This window comes from Malania oleifera, chromosome 2 (assembly GCF_029873635.1).
Source record: "Malania oleifera isolate guangnan ecotype guangnan chromosome 2, ASM2987363v1, whole genome shotgun sequence".
In the NCBI taxonomy this organism is placed as follows: domain Eukaryota; kingdom Viridiplantae; phylum Streptophyta; class Magnoliopsida; order Santalales; family Ximeniaceae; genus Malania; species Malania oleifera.
This window is the reverse complement of record NC_080418.1, coordinates 146,104,892-146,130,289: the sequence shown is the minus strand read 5'-3', so window position 1 is coordinate 146,130,289 and position 25,398 is coordinate 146,104,892. Positions and strand designations below refer to the sequence as shown.

Genomic DNA, 25,398 nt, shown 5'->3' with positions numbered 1-25,398 from the left:
AGGGAGGTATTTGTTAGCTAATCTGGCGGTTTTAGACATACATGGGTTTGAGGTAATCTTGGGCATGGATTGGCTAGCTGCCCACTATGCTAGCATTGATTGCCATCAGAGAGTGGTAGTGTTTAGACCTCCAGAGGGACAGGAGTACAGATTCGTGGGATCACATGTGTGCACCCCACCTTAGTTATTATCTGCTATTCAGGCGTGTAGATTGCTATCAGAAGGTTGTCAGGGATATTTAGCCTATGTGAAGGCTGTATCAGAAATGGAACTGAGGGTGGAGGATATCCCAATGGTGAGGGATTTTCCTGATGTATTCCCCGAGGATTTGCAGGGACTACCTCCTGATCGTGAGGTAGAGTTCGTTATTGATCTAGTTCCGAGGACAGTGCCGATTTCGAAGGCACCGTATAGAATGGCACCGGCAAAGCTGAAAGAATTGAAAGAGCAGTTGGAGGAGTTTTTGGATAAGGGGTTCATTCGACCCAGTGTGTCAACCTGGGGAGCACCGATGTTGTTTGTGAGGAAGAAGGATGGCTCGATAAGATTGTGCATCGACTATCGAGAAATAAATAAAGTAACTATCAAGAATAAATACCTACTCCCGCGTATTGATGATTTGTTTGACTAGTTACAGGGGACACAGATCTTTTCGAAGACCATCAGGTGAAAGTCAGGGCGGGAGATATTCCGAAGATGGCATTCAGAACACGGTATGGTCACTATGAATCTCTAGTTATGCTGTTTGGGTTGACGAATGCTCCTGCAGTGTTTATGGATCTTATGAACAGGGTTTTTCACCGGTACTTGGATTGGTTTGTGGTAGTATTTATTGATGATATACTGGTGTATTCGAAGAGTCCAGAGGAGCATAAGAAGCATCAGAGTATAGTGTTGCAGGTGTTGCGAGAGAAGAAGTTATATGCGAAGCTCAAGAAGTGTGAGTTCTGGCTGGAATAGGTTACCTTCCTTGGACACGTTATATCCAAGGGTGGTATTTCTGTTGATCAGAGTAAAATTGAGACGGTAGTTGACTAGGTACAACCAAAGAACGTGCACGAGATCAGGAGTTTCCTGGGATTGGCTGGGTACTACCGCAGGTTTGTTGAGGGCTTTTCTCGATTGTCAGGCCCGTTGACCAGATTGACCAGGAAAGGAGCGAAGTTTGAGTGGTCTTATGAATGTGAACAGAGCTTCCAGGAGTTGAAGCAGCGACTCATCACTGCGCCTGTGTTGACGATTCCTTCAGGAGAAGAGGGGTTCGTAATTTACAGTGATGCGTCCCATAAAGGGCTCGGATGCGTGTTGATGCAGCGGGGGAGAGTGATTGCCTATGTCTCATGACATTTGAAAGAATATGAGAAGAACTACCCTACCCATGATCTAGAGTTGGCGGCAGTTGTTTACGCACTGAAGATTTGGAGGCACTATATATATGGGGGTAGACGTGAGATATTTACTGACCATAAGAGCTTAAAGTATTTCTTCACGCAGAAGGAATTGAATATGAGGCAGAGAAGATGGCTGGAGCTAATAAAGGATTACGACTGCACTATTTGCTACCACCCAGGAAAGGCTAATGTATCTGTATCATCTATATCTGCAGTGGAGATTCAGCATCCGATTCAGATGGATCTGGAGAGGCTCGATGTGGAACTGGTAGAGGGCGATTACCAAGCGTTCATTGCTGACTTGGTTTTATAGCAGACTTTACAGGAGAGGATTAAAGCAGCTCAGAGGAATGATGTAGAACTAGTAAAGCTTATGGGAAAGGTACAGGATGATCAAGAACCAGAGTTCAGCATTTTAGATGATGGAACCCTGAGGTTCCATACCAGTTTATGTGTTCCTGCCAATCCTGAGACCAAGAAAGTTATTCTGGAGGAAGCACATCGATCCCTATATACTATACATCCGGGTAGCACTAAAATGTACAGGGATCTCCGAGAGTCCTTATGGTGGAGCAACATGAAGAGGGAGATAGCTCAGTTTGTGGGTCAGTATTTGACATGCCAGCAAGTGAAGGCTGAGCATCAGAGACCGGCAGGATCGTTGCAACCACTCCACATTCCTGAGTGGAAGTGGGAGCATATAACGATGGATTTCGTCACAGGATTACCGCCAGCATTGTATGGACAGGACGCTATTTGGGTAGTGGTGGATCGATTGACGAAGACTGCCCACTTTTTGCCGATCAGAGTTAGCTACTCTATGGACAGATTGGCTGAGTTATACATCTTGGAGATAGTTAGGCTCCACGGCATCCCAATGTCCATAGTTTTAGATAAAGACCCACGGTTCACATCTCATTTTTGGAAGAGTCTACAAGAGGCCATGGGTTCTCAATTGTCATTCAGCACAGATTTTCATCCTCAGACAAATGGAAAGACAGAGAGGACGATACAGATTTTGGAGGATATGCTGCGAGCATATGTGCTGGATTTTGGAGGTCGTTGGATGTAGTATTTGCCACTGGTTGAGTTTGCGTATAACAACAGCTACCAGGCCAGCATTGGGATGGCACCGCATGAGGCACTGTATGGCAGGAGGTGCTGATCCCCGTTGTACTGGGATGAGGTTGGAGAGAGACAAATATTGAGGCCAGAGCTGATATAGCAGACTCAGGATAAAGTCAAACTCATTAGAGACAGGATCAGGACAGCGCAGAGCCGGCAGAAGAGTTATGCTGATACTCGTCGGTGAGAATTGGAGTTTGACACAGGAGATCACGTGTTCCTGAAGGTGGCACCGCTGAAGGGTGTTATGAGGTTCGGGAGGAAGGATAAGCTGAGCCCTAGGTATAATGGACCATTCGAGATTCTTGAGAGAGTGGGTCCAATTGCCTCTCATTTGGCATTACCATCGGTCCTATCTAGGATCCATGACGTATTCTATGTTTCTATGCTGAGGAAATACGTCCCAAACCCCTCCCATGTGATTAGATATGAAGCACTGGAGTTGGGCGATACGTTAGCTTATGAGGAAGTGCCAGTGCAGATTCTTGACTGGAAGGAACAAGAGCTACGAACGAGAAAGATTCCACTGGTAAAAGTTCTGTGGCGCAACCATGCCATTGAGGAGGCTTCTTGGGAACTAGAGGATCAGATGCGCCAGAGATATCCGCACTTATTCAGTGGAGTTTAGAGCTGAGCCAGTCAAGTGAATGGAATAGTATTGTAGTTTTTATTTGTATAATGTAACGTAAGATAGATAGAATTTTTAGTTTTGAAACGTGAATGATTTTGGGAGAATTTTGAATAGTTGTAATCTCCCAGAGCCCTCGTTGTAACCACTGTATTCCTCCGCCATAAGTGAGGGTAATCAATAAAAATTGGAAGTGTTTTCGCTAAGGAAGGGAAGCAGAGGAATGGCAAATTTCGAGGACGAAATTTTTATAAGGAGGGGAGAATGTAAAAACCTCAAAAAGAGATAAAAAAAGATTAATAGAATGATTCCAAAAAATAAATAAAAAATAAATAAAATAATTAAAATTTATTTTTATTTTAATAATAAAATATATAACTCCGCCTGTGATGCACTTAAATGTCCTAATTTTTTCATACACAGCCAGCCCCAAGCCCGAGTTAAGGAGGAGGGTTGCGTTAGGTAGCTAACAGCCAGCGTAAAATTTGTCAGATCACTATGATATGAATCCTTACCGAATATTTGCTGGGGCGTCCCCTACGAGCGACGCGTTGCACTTGAACCACCCGGGTGTAGCGAAAAGTGGGCGAGGGTGGGCTAGGTCGTCGCCCCGAAGCGACGCGCCTTGTCGGCGCCCAAGTACAGTGTCAAATATGCAAGGGTTCCTGCATCATTCTGGACGTGGGCAGGTAAAGACGTTAGTTCAGGAAACTAGGATTAGATTAGCAACTTGGAATATAGGGACACTTACGGGTAAAAGCATGGAAATTGTGGATACAATGATTAGAAGAAGAATTAATATAATTTGCCTTCAAGAAACTAAGTGGGTGGGGGAGAAAGCTAGAGAAATCGATAAATCAAGTTTTAAACTTTGGTACACTGGAAAAGAAAAACATAAGAATGGAGTAGGCATTATTATAGACAAAAACTTAAAAGATAGCATTGTGGATGTAACTAGAGTAAGAGATAGAATTATAAAAATCAAAATGGTATTAGGACAAGAGATAATAAATATCATTAGTGCTTATGCTCCTCAAGTTGGCTTAACAGAAAATCTTAAGAGACAATTTTGGGAAGATGTGGATAGTATTATACAAGGCATACCAGTGACTGAGAAAATATTTATAGGAGGAGATCTGAATGGACACGTTGGAAGAGATAATAAAAATTATGAAATGATACATAGAGGATATGGATATGGAGACAAAAATGAGTCTGGGGAGATGATCTTAAACTTTGCTATGTCATATGATTTTAGTATAATGAATACTTGCTTTAAAAAGAGAGAAGAACACTTAATAACCTTTAGAAGTGGACAAAATAGAAGTCAAATAGATTTTTTTTTAACTAGGAGGGTAGATCGTGTATCATGCAAGGATTGTAAAGTTATTCCAGGTGAAAGTCTAACCACACAACATAAAGTTTTAGTGTTAGATATATGCATTAAAAAATGGAAGAAAAAGGATAAAATAAACCAATGTAGGAGAATTAGATGGTGGAACCTAAAAGGAGAAAATATAATAAAATTTAAAGATAAAATGATCAAAGATGGGGATTGGACCTTAGAGGATGGGATAGATTCAAATACTCTTTGGAATAGATTAGCTAGCTCTATTAAAAAGATAGCAAAAGAGATTTTAGGCGAATCAAGGGGAAGATTCTCAAATAGCAAAGAAAGTTGGTGGTGGGATAAAGATGTACAAAAAATCATAAAGACAAAAAGAATTTGGTATAAAACGTGGCAAAAATATAGAAACAGCAATAACTTTGAAAAATATAAGGAGGCAAGAAAAGATGCAAAAATGGCTGTTAGTGAAGCTAAATATAGATCATTTAATAGTTTGTATGATAGATTAGGTACAAAAAAAGGGGAAAGAGATATATTTAAACTTATTAAAGCTAGAGAAAGGAAGAACGAGGACTTAGGAAATGTAAAATGTATAAAAAGTGAGGATGATATTGTCTTGGTTAAGGACAAAGATATTAAAGAAAGATGGCGAAATTACTTTAGTAAGTTGTTTAACGAAAACCAAATAGAAGGCTTAAATTTAGAATTGCCAAATGAGGAAAAGACTAAAAATATAAGATTTATTCGAAAAATTAGAGTTAACGAAGTTAAGTTTGCACTAAAAAAGATGAAAAATGGGAAAGCTATGGGACCAGATAACATCCCAATTGAAGTTTGGAAATGCTTGGGTGATAACGGAATTATATGGTTAACTAATTTATTTAATACAATTGTAAAAACTAAGAAAATGCCAGATGAATGGAGGAAAAGCACTTTAATACCTATATACAAAAATAACGGAGACATTCAAAATTGTAATAACTATCGTGGAATTAAACTTATGAGTCATACGATGAAACTATGGGAAAGAGTAGTTGAACAAAGATTAAGGTTAGAAACGAGTAATCTCAGAAAATCAATTTGGTTTTATGCCTGAGAGATCTACCACAGAAGCTATTTAACTTTTAAGAAGATTAACGGAAAAGTTTATGGAAAAGAAGAGGGACTTGCATATGATATTTATTAACCTTGAGAAAGCATATGATAGGATACCTAGGGAAGTTCTATGGTGGGTTTTAGAAAAAAAGGGTGTATGTTGTAGGTATACCGATGTCATTAAGGATATGTACGATGGAGTAATGACTAGTGTAAAGACTATAGAAGGAGAAACTAAAGAATTTCCAATTACCATAGGTGTACATCAAGGATCTGCTTTGAGTCCTTATCTTTTTGCTTTAGTGATGGACCAATTGACTAAGAGTATTCAAAAGGAGGTTCCACGGTGTATGTTGTTTGCAGATAATATTGTATTAATTGACGAAACTAGGGATGTAGTAGAGGCTGAGTTAGAATTATGGAGAGAAGCTTTGGAATCTAGAGGCTTTAAGATAAGTAGAAATAAAACAGAATATATGAAATGTAATTTTAGGAATGATAGGAGGAAAATTGGAGACAAAGTTAAACTTGATGATGAAGAAATAAATAGCACTTATAGATTTCGATACCTTGGATCTATTATGCAAGCTGAAGGAGAAATTGAAGATGATGTAATGCATAGAGTTAAAGCAGGTTGGGTAAAATGGAGAAGTTCTTCAAGTGTTCTACGTGATCGTAGAATACCCTTAAAATTGAAAGGGAAGTTTTATAAGACAGCTATAAGACCAGCTATGCTATATGGATCAGAATGTTAGGCGACGAAGAAACATAATATCCAAAAAGTAAAAGTTGCCGAGATGATGATGCTTAGATGGATGAGTGGTATAACATTGAAAGATAAATTAAGAAATGAACATATTCGTGGTAAGTTAGGTGTAGCTCCTATAGAAGATAAGATAAGGGAAAGACGACTCAGATGGTATGGACACTTGCAACGTAGGCCTTATAGTGCACCTGTGAGGAAGAGTGACTTAGTTATTATGGGGGGCAGTAGAAGGGGTAGGGGTAGACCTAAAATAACTTGGGAGGAGATAGTGAGTAAAGATTTAATATCTTTGAATCTATCAAAAGAAATGGTCCATGATCGCATAAATTGGCGGAAAAGGATTCATATAGCCGACCCCACTTAGTGGGACTAAGGCTTGGTTTTGTTTGTTTGTTTGTTATTAATAAAATATATTTTATTATTAATATTAATTAAATATATTATTATTATTATATTAATATATATATATATATATATATATATATGTTAACCACTTGAAGCTTCAAAGAAGCTTCAGGTGGATTCTTAAATTCAATTCACGCCCCCCCCCCCACCATATTCTTCTTCTTCTTATTCATTTTTATTTCTTTTCTTTTGTTTTCTCTTCTGCAACTCTCTGAACTCTCTCTCTCTCTCTCTCCTCACGTTCTCTCTCCCTCTCTCCTCGATTTCGTGACAAATTTTCACCCTATCGAAAATCCGAAGATACCACTAGACTCCATTCGCCGCTGCCATCATTTCTACTGGAGCGGCTCGGTGGTAGGAGCGGCGTAAGTGTATTCCCTGGTGTAAGCCATTTTTCCCTTTTTCTTTAATTTCTTGCAAAATATGAGCCCAATTGACGAACGGACACCACCACGAGAATTTAGGGAGGATTCTCTACAAGTCTAGTGGGATGGAATTCTCGTGGGGATGTCGGGCCAAAACCCCAAATTTGGGGTGCGGCGATTATAAGGGGCTTATTTTTAATTAATTAGTATTAATTTAGAAATGCTAAAATATTAAGCATTTGAGACTAAAGTAAGATTTTTGAAATTTAGGGCTCGGGTGAGCGCCGCGGGTGTAATTTTGGGACCCGTAGGTAAAATTTGAAAAATTAAGTAGGGATATTAAATAATAGTTTAAATATTAATTTGAGGTATATGGAGCCTAGGGAAGGCTAGATAAGTATTATTTTGGAGAAATAAATTAATTAATTTAGGGAAAATGTAAATTGCAGGAATTAAATTTCGGGCACCAAGGGCGTGAAATTTTGGATCCTAAGGAATTTCTCAATAGTCAGATAAGGGAATAAACTAAAGCAGTAATTTTCCATACAAATTATTATTGATTATGTGTAAATTTATTTTCAGAAAAGCATATGTTATATTGTGTATTACGAATAAAATGTACGATTGGGAAAATACTGCTATGATGATTAAAATGTATATGTATGTATGAGATGTAAGTAATTCACGATTTTAGATTATGAAGTATGACTTTTAACAGCATATATGTGTCATAAATATTATTTTGTGTGAAATGTATTATGATGTGAAAGATTTTTCGAACAAAGCATGATTTCAGGTATTATGAAAATATGAGTTATGTTGTGATGGTTTTGACGATTATGTGATAAATGATATATTTTTAGAATATATATACTTGAAACAATTTTGGCGCGAGACCATATGTTTATGTTATCGGCACGAGGCCGTATTTATGTTATTGGCGAGAGGCCATGTATTTATGTTATCGGTACGAGGCCGTATTTATATTATCGGCACGAGACCGTATTTATGTTATTGGCGCGAGGCCACGTATTTATGTTTTCAGCACGAGGCCGTAATTACTATATTTTCGGCACGAGGCCGTAATGATGTTATATATGTGATCATGTATTATATGTTATCACCACCACGATGTTAGTTTAGTTCAGTTCAGGGGCTCGGTACCGTAGTTATATATGTAAATCAGATATCTAAGTCAGATTAGTGTTAACCATCCCACAAGGGGATGTGAGATGGATATTCGATGTGGCTTTCAGTAGAGTGTGGACGTCTACCTGGCAGTCCGGACCAGGGTGTGGCGGGCTCATCGTACTTACGGACATATTTGATTCGGCAGTGGTCGGCCAGCCATTGTCGGGTCCCGCCTTCGGGCTGCACAACCCGTCATGGAGGGTAATACATGACATTAACTAACTAGTCATCCTGGGTTTGTTTTCAGTACTACAGTTATAACAGATGATTTTATGTATGTTATGATTTATTAACAAATGTGAAAATATATGTTTACCTAGTACGATATGTTGATGTTTATAGAATTATGAAATGTACTGTATACGTATAAATGCATTAAATATTCATGTTGTCACACAGCTGTATTTAGAATATTTTCCCTTACTGAGAAGTGTCTCACCCCCAAACTTATTAATTTTTCAGGAAATCCAGTGAGACTGGTGGGTTAGAGCCGCCATTGAGTGATTGGAGCTTCCCTACTAGAAGGGTAAGCATTGAACTAGGATCGGGAGTTTTTTGTTATTTAATCCTAGTGTTATTTTGACTTTTGGAGGTTGTATATCATAACAGTATTTTGATGTTATAGAAAGCTCTGGTATTATGTTTTATAATTGGATGTTTGAGATTTTATGTTTACTGCTGCTAAGTTTTCCGTTGTGTTTGACAGGTGTCCCCGCTACCCACGGGTTCGGGTTGACCATTTGATTTATTATGTGATATTTTATGTTAAGAAATTGAGGGACGTTACATTGTATATTTAAACAGTACATGGTGGAATGTTGGTAGCTCTGGTATAATGTATTTTATGGTTTGGTGAATGAAATTTATATTTACTGCTGCTTAGGTTTCCATTGTGTATAACAGGTGTGTCCCCGTTACCCATAGATTTGGGTTGACTTTATTATATGATTAGTTAATGGTATCTGGGTGTTAAATGTGATTAATTATATGATAAGTTAAGCAGGTTGTTACAGAAGCTACTTGTATAGGCGGGTAATCTTCCCTATTTTCGACTAATTGTGTGTGTGAGTGTAAATAAGAATGATTTCATAAATGTATTTATCTATTTAGTGAATTGGTTATTTTCTATATACTAAATGCATACTACCCACACACTGACATTAACTTAATATTTCTCTTACTGAATTATGTCTCACCCCTACTTTACAAACCATCTTTTCAGGAAATTCCGAGAAACGTTCTTAGCAGGCTGGAGGGACTGAGGTGGTAGTGTAGTTTTTTGTATGTGATGAGTGTAGTTTGAATTGATTTTTGTATAAGTATGGTACGTTGGTTTGTAATGAAAATTTTGGAACCTTTTTGTATATAAAGGTAGTATAGAACGGTAATAGATTTTTGGAAATTGTATCTTTTATTTCTACTGCATTTTAGATGATAAGTTTGGTATAAAGTACACAAACGTCATTAAAGTAGCACCTCGGACCCACATGGCGAGTGAGGGGTTACAATTATTATTATTATTAAAGTTGAAAGTTGTATGCGCACTAAATCCTAGTAGACATATGTGAAATTATGATTAAGAATTTTTAATAATAACACAAGAAAAAAATAAAAAATAATTATATTTGCGGCAATATCGACAAAGATACTATTGTTGCACTTATAATTTATTAATTTAGAGTAATTTTCGATTTCTTCACATATAATAAGGTACACTTTACTTGCTATTCAAACTTATTTGTCATTGTAGGACCATTAACTTATTTTTAATTTTTTTTAATTAACTAGCTTTCATCTTGATTTGCTTTTTGTTTTAAACTAATATAATTACGGTTTCATTAAATCCTTGCTTTTAGTTTTTAACTCCACAACATTTACACTCTCAAAAGTGCATATATATATATATATTAATTTATTTTTTATTTATATAGTTAGAGTCAAAAAAATAATTTCTATTTAAAAATACCGTTACTTATAAAATCTTTCAAAATCGATCACATGCAATAAACAAATTTTTTTCGACTAACAAGAGCGTAAAAGTTTTGACTTTTTCTGTCGTGATTATTATTAGAAAATAATTAAAATTAATTATTATCAAATGATATTTAGAAACTTTAATATCTTTTTTGTCGCACCACCCCCCTCACACCACCTATAATTTATCTGTAAATATATATATCGCTTGCTTATTTATATATATAATTTATATGGTTTGATGTTAGTCTAAATGGCACAGGTTTCACACTATTTTATTGAACTCAAACAACAATTTAACATCATATGATTGGTAGATTTCAAATTTTATATGCTAAAATCATTTCTTATGGGTATGATTGAATCAAGAATTTTGTTTCGGAAAAAGGAAGGGAAAGGAAAATAAGGAGGAAACTCATTTTTTCCTATATTTTTCTTCTCTATTAATATTATTAAAAATTAAAATTTATTTTAATATGACTAAAAATTAAGAAAAACTAAATATTATGATGTGTAAAATCAAAATTTTGTTCATATATTTGCTACGTTTTTTATTTTCCTTCCCAATTTCCTTGATAACCAAACAAAGAAATGTGATTTTTTTTAATGTTTTCCTTTCCTTTCATTTCCCTGGTATTTTTTGAGTTTGAAACAAAGCCTATGAATAATTTTTCAAGAAAAATACTACTCTTCCAAGGATTTGCATTGCAGTATACATTTAGACAAAACACAGGATCAAGTTTTTTGGACCGCACTCTCTATGTGGTCTAACGCCCATTTTTGTGTTTTACTAGAACGCTTCCGAAAATCTTAGAAAGGTTAATGCAATCATTTTTCAAAGCATTAACATAACATTTTATAGCTAATAAATTTTAAATATTACACGAAAAAATCATTCCTCGTAAATAAGGGTGTGCAATCGGTTGGTTCAGCCAATTCGGCCAATTAACCGAATAAATCAAATTTTTTGGTTTATCCCATCCCATAACCGAATCGATCGAATCGAGCTCTTTAATTGAACTGTACTCAACCGAATCGAATTATCGAGTAATTTGGTTAACTGAATTTAACTGAATAAAATTAAAATTAATTATAAAAAAATATGAATGTATAATTTGTATGCTGAAATGGGAATGACCAAGGGAATCTAGGAATGGCTGAATAGAATATTGGAAGTTTTAAACCTTATCTTAAAATCATATAACAGAATTATATTTTCTCCATAACCGAACTGAAAACCAAATACTTGAATTTACCCCATTTTGAAACCAAACCAAATTAACTGAATCGACCAAATTCGATCGGGGTTAATTCGATTAAAGCCAAATTATACTTATCCCTACTCATAAAGAATCATGCAAGCATGACATGTTTGGTAATTTCATTCAAAAATATGATTAATTTACCAATTAATATTACTTAATCAGTGAAGTTATAATTATAATATTAAAATGAGTAACTAATGAAATAGTGAATGCTAGGGTAATTCCTCTAATTAATAAATGAAATGATGACTCTTAGTTAAATTCAGAACCAAACAGGGAAGGGAGTCGTATAACACAGTTGGCACGAGAACCTGCGTGTTGTACAAAAGGTACGTGGTCCCCACAAGTTTACAAATATCTGCACAAAACAAAAGCCACTTTACATAATTAATTAATTAATTAATTAATTAGTTAGTTAGTAAACTATATAATCTCCTTACTAATTAATTTACCATTTTACATTTATTAATTTTATTAATTTAACAGGGCTTTGGTCGTTTTTATCAAATATTAATTTTAGATAATAAACTTCAAAATAAATTAATTTCAATTTGTGATTCGACTATTCTATCAAACTGGTTCAATCATCTCTTAAAAATAGTAATAGAGGGTAAAACAATTAGTGGTGGCAACATGGGTCGAAACCCGATGGATGACTTATGACCTGTCCGTTTGAATCAGGTTTGAATTTAATACAAGTTTATCCGTTCATAAACGAGTCAAGTTAGGTCAGACCCATTTATTAAATGGGTTATGCGGGTTTGGGTCAAATCACCAATCGGGTGCCCCCATTTATGACTCGCTTAAAAATAAAATGGAGTGTTTTTTTTTTAAATCTCATTTTATATTAAATGTTTATAAAATTTTAAAATAAATAAATTTTATTTTTAAACGAGTGACCCGTTTATGATCCGTTTATTAAACGGACGAGTTCGAGTATACATAGTAGTCATCCGTTAATGAACGGGTTAACCCAAACCCGAACCCATTTAACCCAAATCCGTTTATGACTCATATGAACTCGTCCCATTAATCCGTTTTGGCACCCCTAAAGATAATATAATTATGTCGGGAACATTTTTTTTTTTTTTGAGAATCAAGAAAGACCAACATCTTAATGATTAGAAAAAAAAAAATCAATATTTAAAAAAAAAATAATTTGACCAAAATTATAAGGCCAATTTGATCACGTGATGAAATCAACGCCACTGACCCCCTCCCTATGGGTGAGCAAACGGTTGGTTCGGTTAAATTCGGGTAATTAATCGAATTAATCGAAAAATTCGGTTAAATAATACCATTAACCGAACCGACCGAATTGACGAAGGACACCGAACCGACCCCGACCGAATTGCCCATTCGGGTAATTCGGTTAACCGATTTTAACCGAAATCATTTAAAATTAATTGCTAGAAATATAATACAATTATAAATTTTTTTTAAAACCAAATCCAACTTAATTAAATACCTTATTTATTAATTATTTAATGAAAATAATATTTTACCATAGAACAAAGAATCTAAATAGGTTAATTAAACTCATTAATGCACTAGCATAAGCAAAATTTATATTCATAAATTATATTTAAAATCTAATTAATTAGTAATTCGGTTAATCGATTAATCGAAATTTTTTTTACCCTTAACTGAACCGAAACCGATTAACAGAAATTTTGTAAAATTATAACCGAACCGACCGAACCGGGATTTTTACCAGAACCGGACTGGCCAATTTCAGCCGGTTAATTCGGTTAATTTGGTTTTCACCGAATTATGCTCACCCCTACCCCTCCCCACATACACATGTTTGCTCTTGATTAAAATTAAAATATAATTTTAAAATAAAATTATACCAACACACATAACTTTTAAATTAAAAAAATTATAATTAACTTGAAATTATTTAATTTGGCACTAGAAAATTTACCATTAGAGACATTGACGGAGAAATTATTAGTGAGTAAATTAAATTATTAAAATAATTAATATGTTAACTAGGGGTGAGTAAACGGTTAGTTCAGTTTAATTCGGTTAATTAACCGAATTAATCAAATTTTCGGTTAATGAGAACTGTAACCGAACTGACCGAATAAAGGGGCCTTATCGAATCGAACCCGACTGAATTACCTTTTCAGATAATTCGGTTAACCGAATTAATTTGAAATTAATTAATAAAAAGATAATATAATTGTAGATTTTTTACTAAATACTAATTAATATATTGACAAATTAACATATTAAGAAATTAACATATACTAATTAACATATTAACATATTAGCATATATTAATCAACATATACTAATTTATATTTAAATTTTAATTAATTATTAAATCGATTAATTCGGTTAACATTCCTCTTAACTAAATAAACTAACCAATTAACCAAACTTTGTAAAATCATAACCGAACCAACCGATCCTGTGTTCTTAACCGAATCGAACCGATCAATATCGATCGATTAATTCGATTAATCGGATTTTCTCGAATTATACTCACCCCTAATGTTAACTTTTATTTCACTACAAAATAAAATATTTTCATATTCTTTAGTGAATCAATAAATACAACATCACAGCAGAATATTTGTCTATTCTAAGTCTATGTATATGTATATATATATGGGCGTGGGAGGTAGCTGCAGTGAGGCGCGCGTGCAGCTAGGCTGATGTGTGCATCACCAAGTCCGTGAAGGATTTATTTATTTATTATTATTATTATTATTATTATTATTATTATTTAATTTATTGGGGTATTTTAGAAAATAAAATTAGAAATAAATTAGGAAAACTGCTTTGAATGCTTGTACATATTAGATTTATAATAAATATATAAAAACTACTAATTCTTATAAATGGTCAATTTATAAATGTTGTAAAATAAAAACGAATTTGCTAATTCAACATCTTTTCTTATAAAGAAAAAAATGTTATTTGGGCAAACGTTCAATTGATGCATAGAAGTCGTGTTCGCATATAGATTTTACCCTAATGAGCGAGACCTGGGGCCGGTGGACGCAAATCTATAGTTTTGGCACCGCACGGGCTCGTTAGTGGCTGAAGTTCCTATGTAATAAAAAAAAAAAAAAAAACAACTTTAGCCTCCGTTTGAAACTCAAAAAATGTAAGGGAAAGAAAATGAAAATATAAAAAAAAAAATCCACATTTTCATACTTAGTTATCAAGAAAAGTGAATAAAAAAATAATTATACTAAATTTATAAATAAAATTTAGATTTTGTATATCATTAATATTTATTTTTTTTCTTAAATTTGTATCATATTTTAAAAAAACTATTTTTTTTAGTATTTAATAAAGAAGAAAAACATAAGGAAAAATGTGTTTTTTTTTTCTTACTTTCCTTTCCTTCTTTTTCAGTAAATAAAAATCTTGATCCAAACAGACATAAAAGATGATTTTTAAAATTATAAAGCTAATAGTAAATTCCAATTTTTATGATGTATATAACATGGATATTAGCTTTTTTTTATTTTATATTATTTTGAAAAAATTCCTCTGTAAAATATTAATTAGACATGTTTATAATCGACAAAGTTGCATATAAAATGCATTGAATACACATATATTTATGGAAATATCACTTAAACAAAACCAAATTAAATTAACTAAATATTTTACTTTTACATAAACATTTATGGCAATTTTGTTTTCAATCAATATTTTTATCTGATAATTCCAAATACAATTTATTTACTCTATTATTTAATTTTTAAAAAAAATCAGAATCATTCATTAGCATAAATCCCACAATAATAATTTTTTTCCCCTAAAGTTTCATATATAATATATATATATAATTTTTAATAATTTATTTTTCACCTGATTCTAGGGTTTGAGGGTTAAAAGGGGCAAATTCTATTTCTTCGTGTCATGGTTTACCAAAATCTTACCATCCTCATTTCAAGTCTCATCTGTTCTCTACTTCCCTCTCCAACCCAACTCAACCCTGTTTTCAAATGTAATGAATGTCCAAACTTTGGTATATACTGCCAACTCGAACATGAAGATTTTGGGTTCATGTTGATACAGCAGTACAGATTTTCGGTTTGGTAAAAAAAAAAAAAAAAAAAAAAAATTAATTGGAACAAACAGTGGTACACTGGTGGGTTCCTTCTTAAAGATTCAGATCTCGTCTCACCCCGACTGTATCTTGTTTCTATTATTCTGCATCAATCCATTCAGCTTCCCTTTTCCTGTAGCCCCATCTGCACACCCATTGCTTTTTCCCTTTTTTTCTTTTTTATTAATTGGTTTTCCATTGCTGCAGTTTGAAGAAAACTCGTCCTGCGACAGTCAAAAGAGGTGAGCATTTGTTCAACTTTATCCTCAAATCTTTTTTTTTTTTTTTTTTGGGTTGTTTGGATGTCTTCGGTTGTTGAACAATGTTACCTACGAGTTTCTCTGAAGTGGGTTTGAGTTGGAAGTAGAAAATATATGTTTATTTTCTGTTTATAGTTGAAAAATGCCATAAGGGCATTGCTGGAGCTTTGATCTCATGTTGTTTTCTGCAACTTAGAGGCGACAATCTCTCGTTTTAATGCACAGGCTTTTATGCGCTTAGATCTGTGATTTTTGCGGTAAAAACTGTTCCTTTATTGATGATTTCGTGTTTGTTTTCTGATAATTCTTATACTTTTTCACTTCTGTTTGGCTGCTGAGAAAACTGCGGGAAAAGGGAAGAAAAACGAAATTGTGTTCTCGTGTCTGCCCTTTTCGTTTCCAGAAATGGCAGGAAAAAAGAGAAACCCAACTCAACTTAGCCAAATAATTATTGTGCTTTAGTTGAGTGGTGGTTTAGTTTTCTTTGGTCCCGGGGGATTGAAAGTATAGATTTTAAACGGTGTATATTATTTTATTTTGTTCTTCCCACCTCTTTCTCAGCAACCTAACCGGTTTAGTTTTTCACGCCTCTCAGTTTTGGATGTATTTTTTATTTAATTTTCCCCCCTTTCCCATCTTTTTCTCAGCAACCAAACAGAGCACCCGAGTCTAAGTAAAGCTAACACTAAAAAAAAAGGGGGGGGGGGGGGTGGGGGGAGAGAGAGAGAGAGAAATGAGAAAAATGTTACTTGTTTGTAACTCCTTTTTTGCACTCTATTTCTTGAACTTTCTGAATCAAAGTTTGTATTGTGATTCTCAATACACAGTTGCACACTATGTTCATGAGTATCTTTCTTCACTAAGTGCTTTGGTGTATCTGAAATCTGCTAGAGCTTATCTTCCAGGCATTCTTCTGTAGAAGGCCATAATTATCGTCTCTTTCAATATGAAATGCATAAATATCACTAAAAGTTAGTTGGGTTTTCCATTTCCAAAGCATTGCAGAAGGCCAGAGTTGCATTTGGAGTTATTGCAAATCTATATCCAGTTTTGAAATTTTTATCTTGAAATCATTTATTGCTTCTTTGTGACTGTCAGGTGTTCTCAAAAGACATCTCGTCTCATTTAGTACAAGCTAGAAAATGCAGCGTCCTCCGCCAGCTGAAGAATTCAAACTGAAGGAGACCACACCCCATCTCGGTGGGGGAGGGGTAGCAGGTGATAAGCTTACATCCACCTATGATCTTGTCGAGCAGATGCAATACCTTTATGTACGTGTTGTTAAAGCAAAAGATTTGCCGGGGAAAGATGTTACTGGTAGCTGTGATCCGTATGTTGAAGTAAAGCTTGGAAACTACAAGGGAACTACTAGACATTTTGAAAAGAAGTCCAATCCCGAGTGGAATCAGGTTTTTGCATTCTCAAAAGATCGAATTCAAGCTTCTGTGGTCGAAATTGTGGTTAAAGATAAGGATTTCGTGAAAGATGATTTCATAGGCAGGATCTGGTTTGATCTCAATGAAATCCCAAAACGGGTTCCACCGGATAGCCCTTTGGCACCACAGTGGTATAGGCTGGAAGACCGGAAGGGGATTAAGGTGAAGGGCGGGGAACTCATGCTGGCTGTGTGGATGGGAACACAAGCAGATGAAGCATTTCCAGATGCGTGGCATTCTGATGCTGCAGCAGTAAGTGGTGATGGCATTTCAAACATTCGGTCGAAGGTATATCTATCTCCAAAACTTTGGTATCTTAGGGTCAATGTTATTGAAGCTCAAGACTTGATACCCAGTGACAAGAGCAGGTACCCAGAACCTTTTGTAAAGGTTATCGTTGGAAATCAGGCCCTGCGAACCAGAATATCTCAAATCAAGAGTATTAATCCAATGTGGAATGAAGACTTGATGTTTGTGGCTGCTGAACCTTTTGAGGAACCCTTGATTCTGACCGTGGAAGATAGAGTGGCACCCAACAAAGATGAAGTCTTGGGAAGATGTGTGATTCCTTTGCAGGGTGTGCCCAGGAGGCTAGACCATAAAGCTGTGAATGCAAGTTGGTTTAACCTTGAAAAGCATGTAGTTGTTGAGGGGGAACAGAAGAAGGAGATTAAATTTGCCACTAGGATTCATCTGAGGCTATGTTTGGATGGTGGGTATCATGTCTTAGATGAATCAACGCACTATAGCAGCGATCTTAGGCCAACTGCCAAACAGCTGTGGAAGCCTAGCATTGGGGTTTTGGAATTGGGGATTTTAAGTGCTCAGGGGCTCATGCCCATGAAGCAAAAGGATGGGCGAGGAACCACCGATGCTTATTGTGTGGCGAAATATGGGCAGAAATGGGTTCGGTCAAGAACAATCATAGATTGCCCTACTCCAAAATGGAATGAACAATATACTTGGGAGGTTTATGATCCTTGTACTGTCATTACAGTGGGGGTATTCGATAATGGCCACTTGCATGGAGGAGACAAAGCTGGAGGCGGAAGGGATACGAAAATAGGCAAGGTGAGGATTCGGCTGTCTACTCTTGAAACTGATCGGGTTTACACGCACTCCTATCCACTTCTGGTCTTACATCCTGGGGGGGTAAAGAAGATGGGTGAAATTCAATTGGCTGTCCGATTCACATGTTCATCTTTGATTAATATGTTGCATATTTATTCACATCCATTGTTACCAAAAATGCACTATATTTACCCATTATCTGTAATTCAGCTTGATAGCTTGAGGCACCAAGCTACTCATATTGTCTCAATGAGGCTGGGCCGGGCTGAACCTCCATTGAGGAAAGAGGTTGTGGAGTATATGCTGGATGTGGATTCACATATGTGGAGTATGAGGAGAAGTAAGGCAAATTTTTCCAGAATTGTGGGAGTTCTAAGTGGGTTGATGGCAGTTGGGAGATGGTTTGATCAAATCTGCCATTGGAAGAACCCCCTTACGTCCATTTTAATTCACATCCTTTTTGTAATATTGGTCCTTTATCCTGAGCTGATACTACCCACCGTCTTTCTCTACCTTTTCCTGATTGGGATTTGGCACTACCGCTGGAGGCCTAGGCACCCTCCTCACATGGATATCAGACTCTCACATGCCGATAGTGTTCATCCTGATGAAATGGATGAAGAATTTGACTCATTTCCTACTGCTCGGGCATCAGATATTGTTAGGATGAGATATGACCGCCTGAGAAGCATAGCAGGGAAGATTCAAACTGTGGTTGGTGACATGGCAACGCAGGGGGAGAGGTTTCAGTCCCTCCTGAGTTGGAGAGATCCGAGAGCCACTGCACTGTTTGTGACCTTCTGTTTGATTGCTGCAATAGTTCTTTATGTCACCCCATTTCGAGTTGTGGCTCTCCTCACTGGGATTTATGTGTTGAGGCATCCCAGGTTCCGTCACAAACTTCCTTCGGTCCCTCTAAACTTCTTCAGGAGGTTGCCTGCAAGAACAGACAGTATGCTGTAGGAGCAGGGAATGGGATGATGTTGCCAAGTATGGAGGTCTTATTTCTTCTACTAAGCGGGTGGATCTGGGAGCCTGGTATGTTGTGTAATTTCCTTTGCGTGCATTGGTTAATTCTCAGATTTTCTGCTTTCTATTTTGTTGATTGGAATCCTGTCTTTTGTAATCAATGCATGCTGGTTTGTAGGTCTCAGTTTGAATGTTGTCAATGTAAAACTATTACCCTGCTTTGTGAAACTTTGAGTAGATTGTTCATTGAGACTATCACAAAATTTGAATTTTCCATGTGCTTTTGGGGACTTTGATAAACATCCCCTTGATTCCTGCACAGCAATTGAAAACTCAAAAGGTGCAGAACAGACAACCAATGTTCCTGGATATTCATTTGTGCATCATTCTGTCTTAATTCTGGTGGCTGTGATGTCATTGTTTCTTTAATAGACAAATCTGCAATCCAATACCCATTTTAGCTACGGCAGTAATATCCGAAAGTCAAAGGAATGGGGCTCTCCACATTTTGAGGATTTTATTTTACAGCCCCCCTCCCTAAACTCCTCCCCTCTACCCCACAAAGAGAGAGAGAGAGAGAGAGAGAGAGGACTCTGGTTTGGCAGACATGGTTTTCTTCATTTTGTGAGGAGTGATATTGTAGGAATTCACTTTTTCTCATCGGTTATCAAGAAAATCTAAGAAGGATAAACAGTGATAAATAATAGACTGTTTTAATGTTACATGTCATTAACTTTGAATCTTCTAAAATATCAGTCATGGGTGAACTAATTTTCAGTCTTATTATTTGATGGAGGGAAAAACAACGAATTTATTTTTCTTATCCTGTGTTTGGGAGCATAACTTTAGAGCTTGGATTTGGATTTGCATAGATTTAGAAGAAACTCGGTACAATTTTATATTAAGTTTATTCGAATTTATACAATCCAAATCCAAAGCCTGAATTCCGCACTCCCGAATGTAGGGTTACAATTTTTCTCTCTTTTCTTCCCATGAAATTTTTGATTCACAGAGCTTGGAAGATCACTCTGCACATTTTGGGCTTGTAGGATGTTTGGCTGCAAACATAACTTTATCCCCATAGAGTTGGTTTTTACCACATACAGAGAGAGAGAGAGAGAGAGTGGCGTGAGTATTGGTCCCAACACTAAGCACATGGCCAGCCCATGAAAATCCTTTTGCTGGGAAAGAGGAGAAAGAAAAAGGTGATGGCATTTGTTTTTATTGTTTTGTTTGGTCTTTGAATATTGCATAAAGGGCCTGTTGAATCTGCAAGGCCTGCTTTTCTTCTGAAAAAAGCTACTCTCTCTTGGTTCTTTAGGGCTTTTCTAGACCCCTCCCTATCCCTCCTTGAACTGTCACTACATGAAACCATTTTCGGGAGTAAAAGGCAAGCGGAAAGTGAAAGTTGGAAGCTTTGATTTGGTGAATTTCTCACCAACTCTTTCGTTATGTTGAGAAGAAAGTGCTCATCTAACCTACTTTGTATCATAAATAATTTCTTTAAAATGATAAATTATTAGATATGCTGAGTTTATGCTTCGGATCAAATATAATTTTGTCATATACATGTAAATAGGCAGTTGCTTGTATACATGATGAAATCATGTTTTGGATCTGATATTTTTCTCCTTTAAAATAGCACTGGTTAATGAACTAGTTAGTCAATTGGTTCAAGTGGTTCGGTTTGATTGCTCGGATCGGGTTTCACCTGGTGTGGCTGTTCCGATATAATATCATAAGTATGTTTTTTTATGTATAACTATGCTATGCATTTATGTGAACTACAAAAATAATAAAATAGTTTTAGTTCGATGTTTTTAAAAGACCGAATGTTATAGTAGGTGTAGTTATTGTTCATATTACATGCATATACGCATTGGGTTTTAAAAAAAAAAAAAGAAGACCGATAGGATCGCCTTTTTATTTTTTGGGTTCAAATATATTTTTTATGTGAATAGACAAAAAGACACGGGCAACTTAAAAAAGAAAAATAGAGTGAGATCATCTTTTTTTAAAAATAAAAATAAAAAGATTTTGCTCGCATATTTTTATAGAAAAAGAAACATGTGCATGCGATGATGTGCGAGCTAGGGCAATCATAATTTGTGGGCTTAACTAGTTGGTAAATGCTCAACTTCGGAATTTCGCTTATTTGTCGTTTTCAAATGTCTTTTAGCTAGGGGTGTAATCGGTTTATTGCGGTTCGGTTATGGGCCAAATTGAATCAAACCTTGCGGTTTTTTGTCTTTCCAAATTGAAATCTAAATTGAGTTGAATTTATTGTCCCTTGGAGAACTGAATATTTGATGGTTCGAGTGTGATTTTTAACTCATTTTTTGAATATTCAACAATTGCTTTTCATAGGTGTTGTTGAGAATCTATTGAGCGTTTTGATTTTTAAATAATAAATGGACCAATCATGTATTAACATATTAATCAAGTAATTATTATTAATTTATATATAATTTAAATTTAATTCGGTTTTTGTGCTTTTTTGGTTTGGTTATACTTTGGAAATTGAAGTTGAAAATTTACATTTTCTAAGATCAAAATTGAAATCGAATATCGAAAAATTGAACTGCTTGTGATCTTAGTTCGATTTTTGATTTTTCAATAATTTTTGTACACCCCTACTTTTAGTATTGTGATTTTGGAAAATTTTAATACTCTAGATACATGATTTTTTAGGAAATTAGGGTTCTAATATTTGGTTTAGAAGTATGTTACTAATCAATTTCTAAGCATGGGTATTTTCATGTTTAATTATTTTAAAGAATTGCGATAAAATTTTTAATTTTTTAAGTATTTTAAGTTAACTAAGTGACACTAGAGAAAATAAAATACTGACACATGGGTATTTTAACACAAACTCAGTGGATAAAATGAAATATTAAAAAATTACTTAATTCATTGAAAACATAATATTAAAAGTAATAATTAAAATGATATTATAAATTACTGCATAATTTAATTGTTAATTTAATATTGCAATTATTTTTAAATGATAATAATTAAAATAAAAAATGTGTTTCATACATATAATTTATGCAAATCAAACTATGTCATTTAATAATTGTAAATGAAATTCCTTATTATAAATGTGAGTCAAATATGGAAATATTTGAGAATCATGATTCCCGAATAATAATTTTTAAAATTATTAAGTTATGAAATAATAATTTTAAGCTTACAAAAAGTCTAGAGAGTTCAATGGCTTGTATCCTTTAATTATTTTTACTTAAATCTTATTATAATTAATTTTAAAAAAATATTTATAAACTCTTTTCTTTTTTCTTTTTTTTTTTATAAAAGAAACGGTACATTTAGAAATAATCTTCTGCTTCTAACAATATCGATGTAGAAATTTATCTTCATCACATGAAAATTATAAGGAGAAATTTTCAAAACTTGATGGAGATAGATGAAATGAACTAATCTTGACTAAATAAAATACTTCTTTGAAAAAATTCAAAAAAATATAATTAATGCTTTACTTTTAAAATCATTGAAAAATTATTCATTCTCATTTAATCAATCTTCTATATAAAAATTTTATTTTCCTAAAAAATAATAGTGTAAAGAGTACACAGCAAAGTAGAGAAACACGTAGATTGAAGCGGAGAGAAAAGAAAAGAAAGGTAGGGGACATTATGCCGCCAAAATTAAAATTTATATATATATATATATATATATATATATATATATATGTATATATATGTATATCAAATAAAGAGTAAACTAAAGGCTTTCCCGGTAGGGTTATGTCTTTTCAATGAATATTTCATTTGCTTTTCTTTTGATAATCTCTTAATGGGTATGGATTCAATTAAGAGCCCGATATTTTTATTTTTATTTTTATTTTTAGAATACGCACTTGGTATCCATGCATCCGTTTTACGGTCCACGTGACTAATCTTGCGTCCCTTGAAATTGACCCCACAACTCCATAAAACGGATGCGTGGATACCCAGTGCGTATTCCAAAAAAAATAAAAATAAATAAATAAATAAATAAATAAATAAATATTTTAAAGATACATTTGTCTATACATCTTAATTTGCCCTCACTATCTCATGTATCAAAAATATTTTACCTTCGAAAAAAACTTTAGTTCTTCTACCAATATATTACCAAACAATTCGCTTTCAAAGCTTAAATTTGAACAATTAACCACAATTCAACACACAGATTTAGAGATAGATTAAAGTCATACTAAGAACCGAGGTCACTTCATTTAAAAGTTCATTAAGGATTTAACACCTATACTCTGTTTGGCAACTTAAAATTCTATCATTTGATTTGAGTTTATGCAAATTTTTAAAAAATAATAAAATATAAATACTATATTTGGTTTTGTCAAAATATACACAAATCTAAATTTGAACTCGGAAATCCATATATCCAAACATAACTTTAATGCTTAGTTACATCACGAATCTAAATTTGAGCTCTGAAATCCATATATCCAAACATAACTTTAATACTTAGTTATATCAAATAAGTTCTAAACCTTTGTATTTAAGCAGAAAAAGAGAAATTATCTCGGTGGATAAGCTGAGACTGAGTGTTCGAATGGGCTCGGACCGTCTGTATCAAAAGCAGAAATTAGTACCTAGTAGCTGGCCCATAAATCTCATACGGCCCACTGGAAATTGGGCCTGTCTTTCCTCGGCCCAGGCCATGCCAAAAAAAAAAAGCAGCGAAGATTCCTAGAGAGAGGTTCAATGGATTTTCTGGATATTCTGGTTCTGCCCAAATCCACTGAACTTTGAAAGTGGACGGCAGAGCAATAATTGTGTGGGGCGGGGTGTACATATTTGACCCCACTTCGTCCCCGATTATTTTTTTTCTTGCCAGAAAAAATATTTTATAAAATTTTCATGTCAAAAATCTTAAATTTTCATTCTCAAAAAAGAAGGAGGCATAAAATGAGGACGACCTTTTTGTCGCCTAACTCAAACTCAATAAGTCATCGATAAATAAATAAAAGTATTTTTTATTTCGTTGCTCGTGAGGATTTGAATTTTAGACATCTATTATTTTTTATTTATTTTTTAAAAAATTTGTTAACTAGAAAATGTGTAATTGAAATATCATTAAAATAAAACATTCATAAAATTTAAAAATTTTGAGAAATAAGGAAACCCATTTAGGAAATATTTTTACCTTATTTTAATTGTCAAATGTATTATTTGTTGACCGCCATAGTCTAAGTTTAAAAATATAGTAATTAGTCCCCAGGCATGGCACGGTAGAAAGAAACTGGTACTCAAGTAGGAGCATCGGGGATTCGATCCTTGGTTGATGTCTTTTTTGCCAAAGGTGTCTTGAGCCAATGTATCCTGGGTTTCGAGTTGGCCGAACGTCCAACTAGCTGATGGAAATCGTGACTGCATTCAGATTAACCTGGGTGGCAAAACAGGGGTAAGACCGCTGTCCCGTGGGTTGGGTGCGGCACTATGGGTCTGTAGGGCTCGTCGGTGGCAGGAATTTCCACATAAAATAAAAAATATATATAGTAATTAAGTAAATTAACTATGATTAGTTTAAGCTCTTATTGCAACCTAGTATATATATATATATATATATATATATATATATATATATTATTTTATCATATTTTTAATGCTATTTGATTCAAAAACAATAATAAAAATGTGTTTAATTAAGTTAATAATTTTTAATCTTTTGTCTATAAATTTATTTTCAAAAGTTTTGAGACTTTTATTTTATGCCAACTTGATAATGCAACCTTCGTCCGCTACCCAACTTAAAATTAACTAAACGGGTGCTAAAGCATGACGCTTGTATTAGATAAAATTACAGAGCGACATGGAAAATCGGTGCTAGCAATCTAAGTGGGAGGCCAAATAATGTACCAATACTGAAAGCGAACTAGTTAATGTTAGTGGCAAGAGAATGCGTAAGGTTAGACTTATAATAACTTAAAACGAGATTATAACTAATATTTAGTAACCCTCGAAATGATATTGCTTAAGATCAAGCATGTTAGAGAAAATGGTCAACT

General features: G+C 34.5%; 1 protein-coding gene across 2 annotated transcripts; it reads left to right on the top strand.

The window, feature by feature from the left end:
• Positions 1 to 15,431: 15,431 nt before the first annotated feature.
• On the top strand, positions 15,432 to 19,630 carry LOC131147905 (FT-interacting protein 3). 2 transcript variants are annotated; one of them, XM_058097548.1, is made up of 3 exons: positions 15,434 to 15,673; positions 15,839 to 15,873; positions 16,990 to 19,630. In XM_058097548.1, exon 3 carries the CDS (start codon positions 17,034 to 17,036, stop codon positions 19,359 to 19,361), a length of 2,328 nt encoding a protein of 775 aa, XP_057953531.1. In that variant the 5' UTR covers positions 15,434 to 15,673; positions 15,839 to 15,873; positions 16,990 to 17,033; the 3' UTR covers positions 19,362 to 19,630. The 2 variants fall into 2 exon arrangements, with proteins under 2 accessions (XP_057953530.1, XP_057953531.1); XM_058097547.1 differs by having other exon boundaries at positions 15,432 to 15,873.
• Positions 19,631 to 25,398: the final 5,768 nt, after the last annotated feature.

Excerpts from the sequence above, each read along its gene's own strand:
- LOC131147905 (XM_058097547.1), top strand. The coding sequence starts at position 17,034 with ATGCAGCGTCCTCCGCCAGCTGAAGAATTCAAACTGAAGGAGACCACA.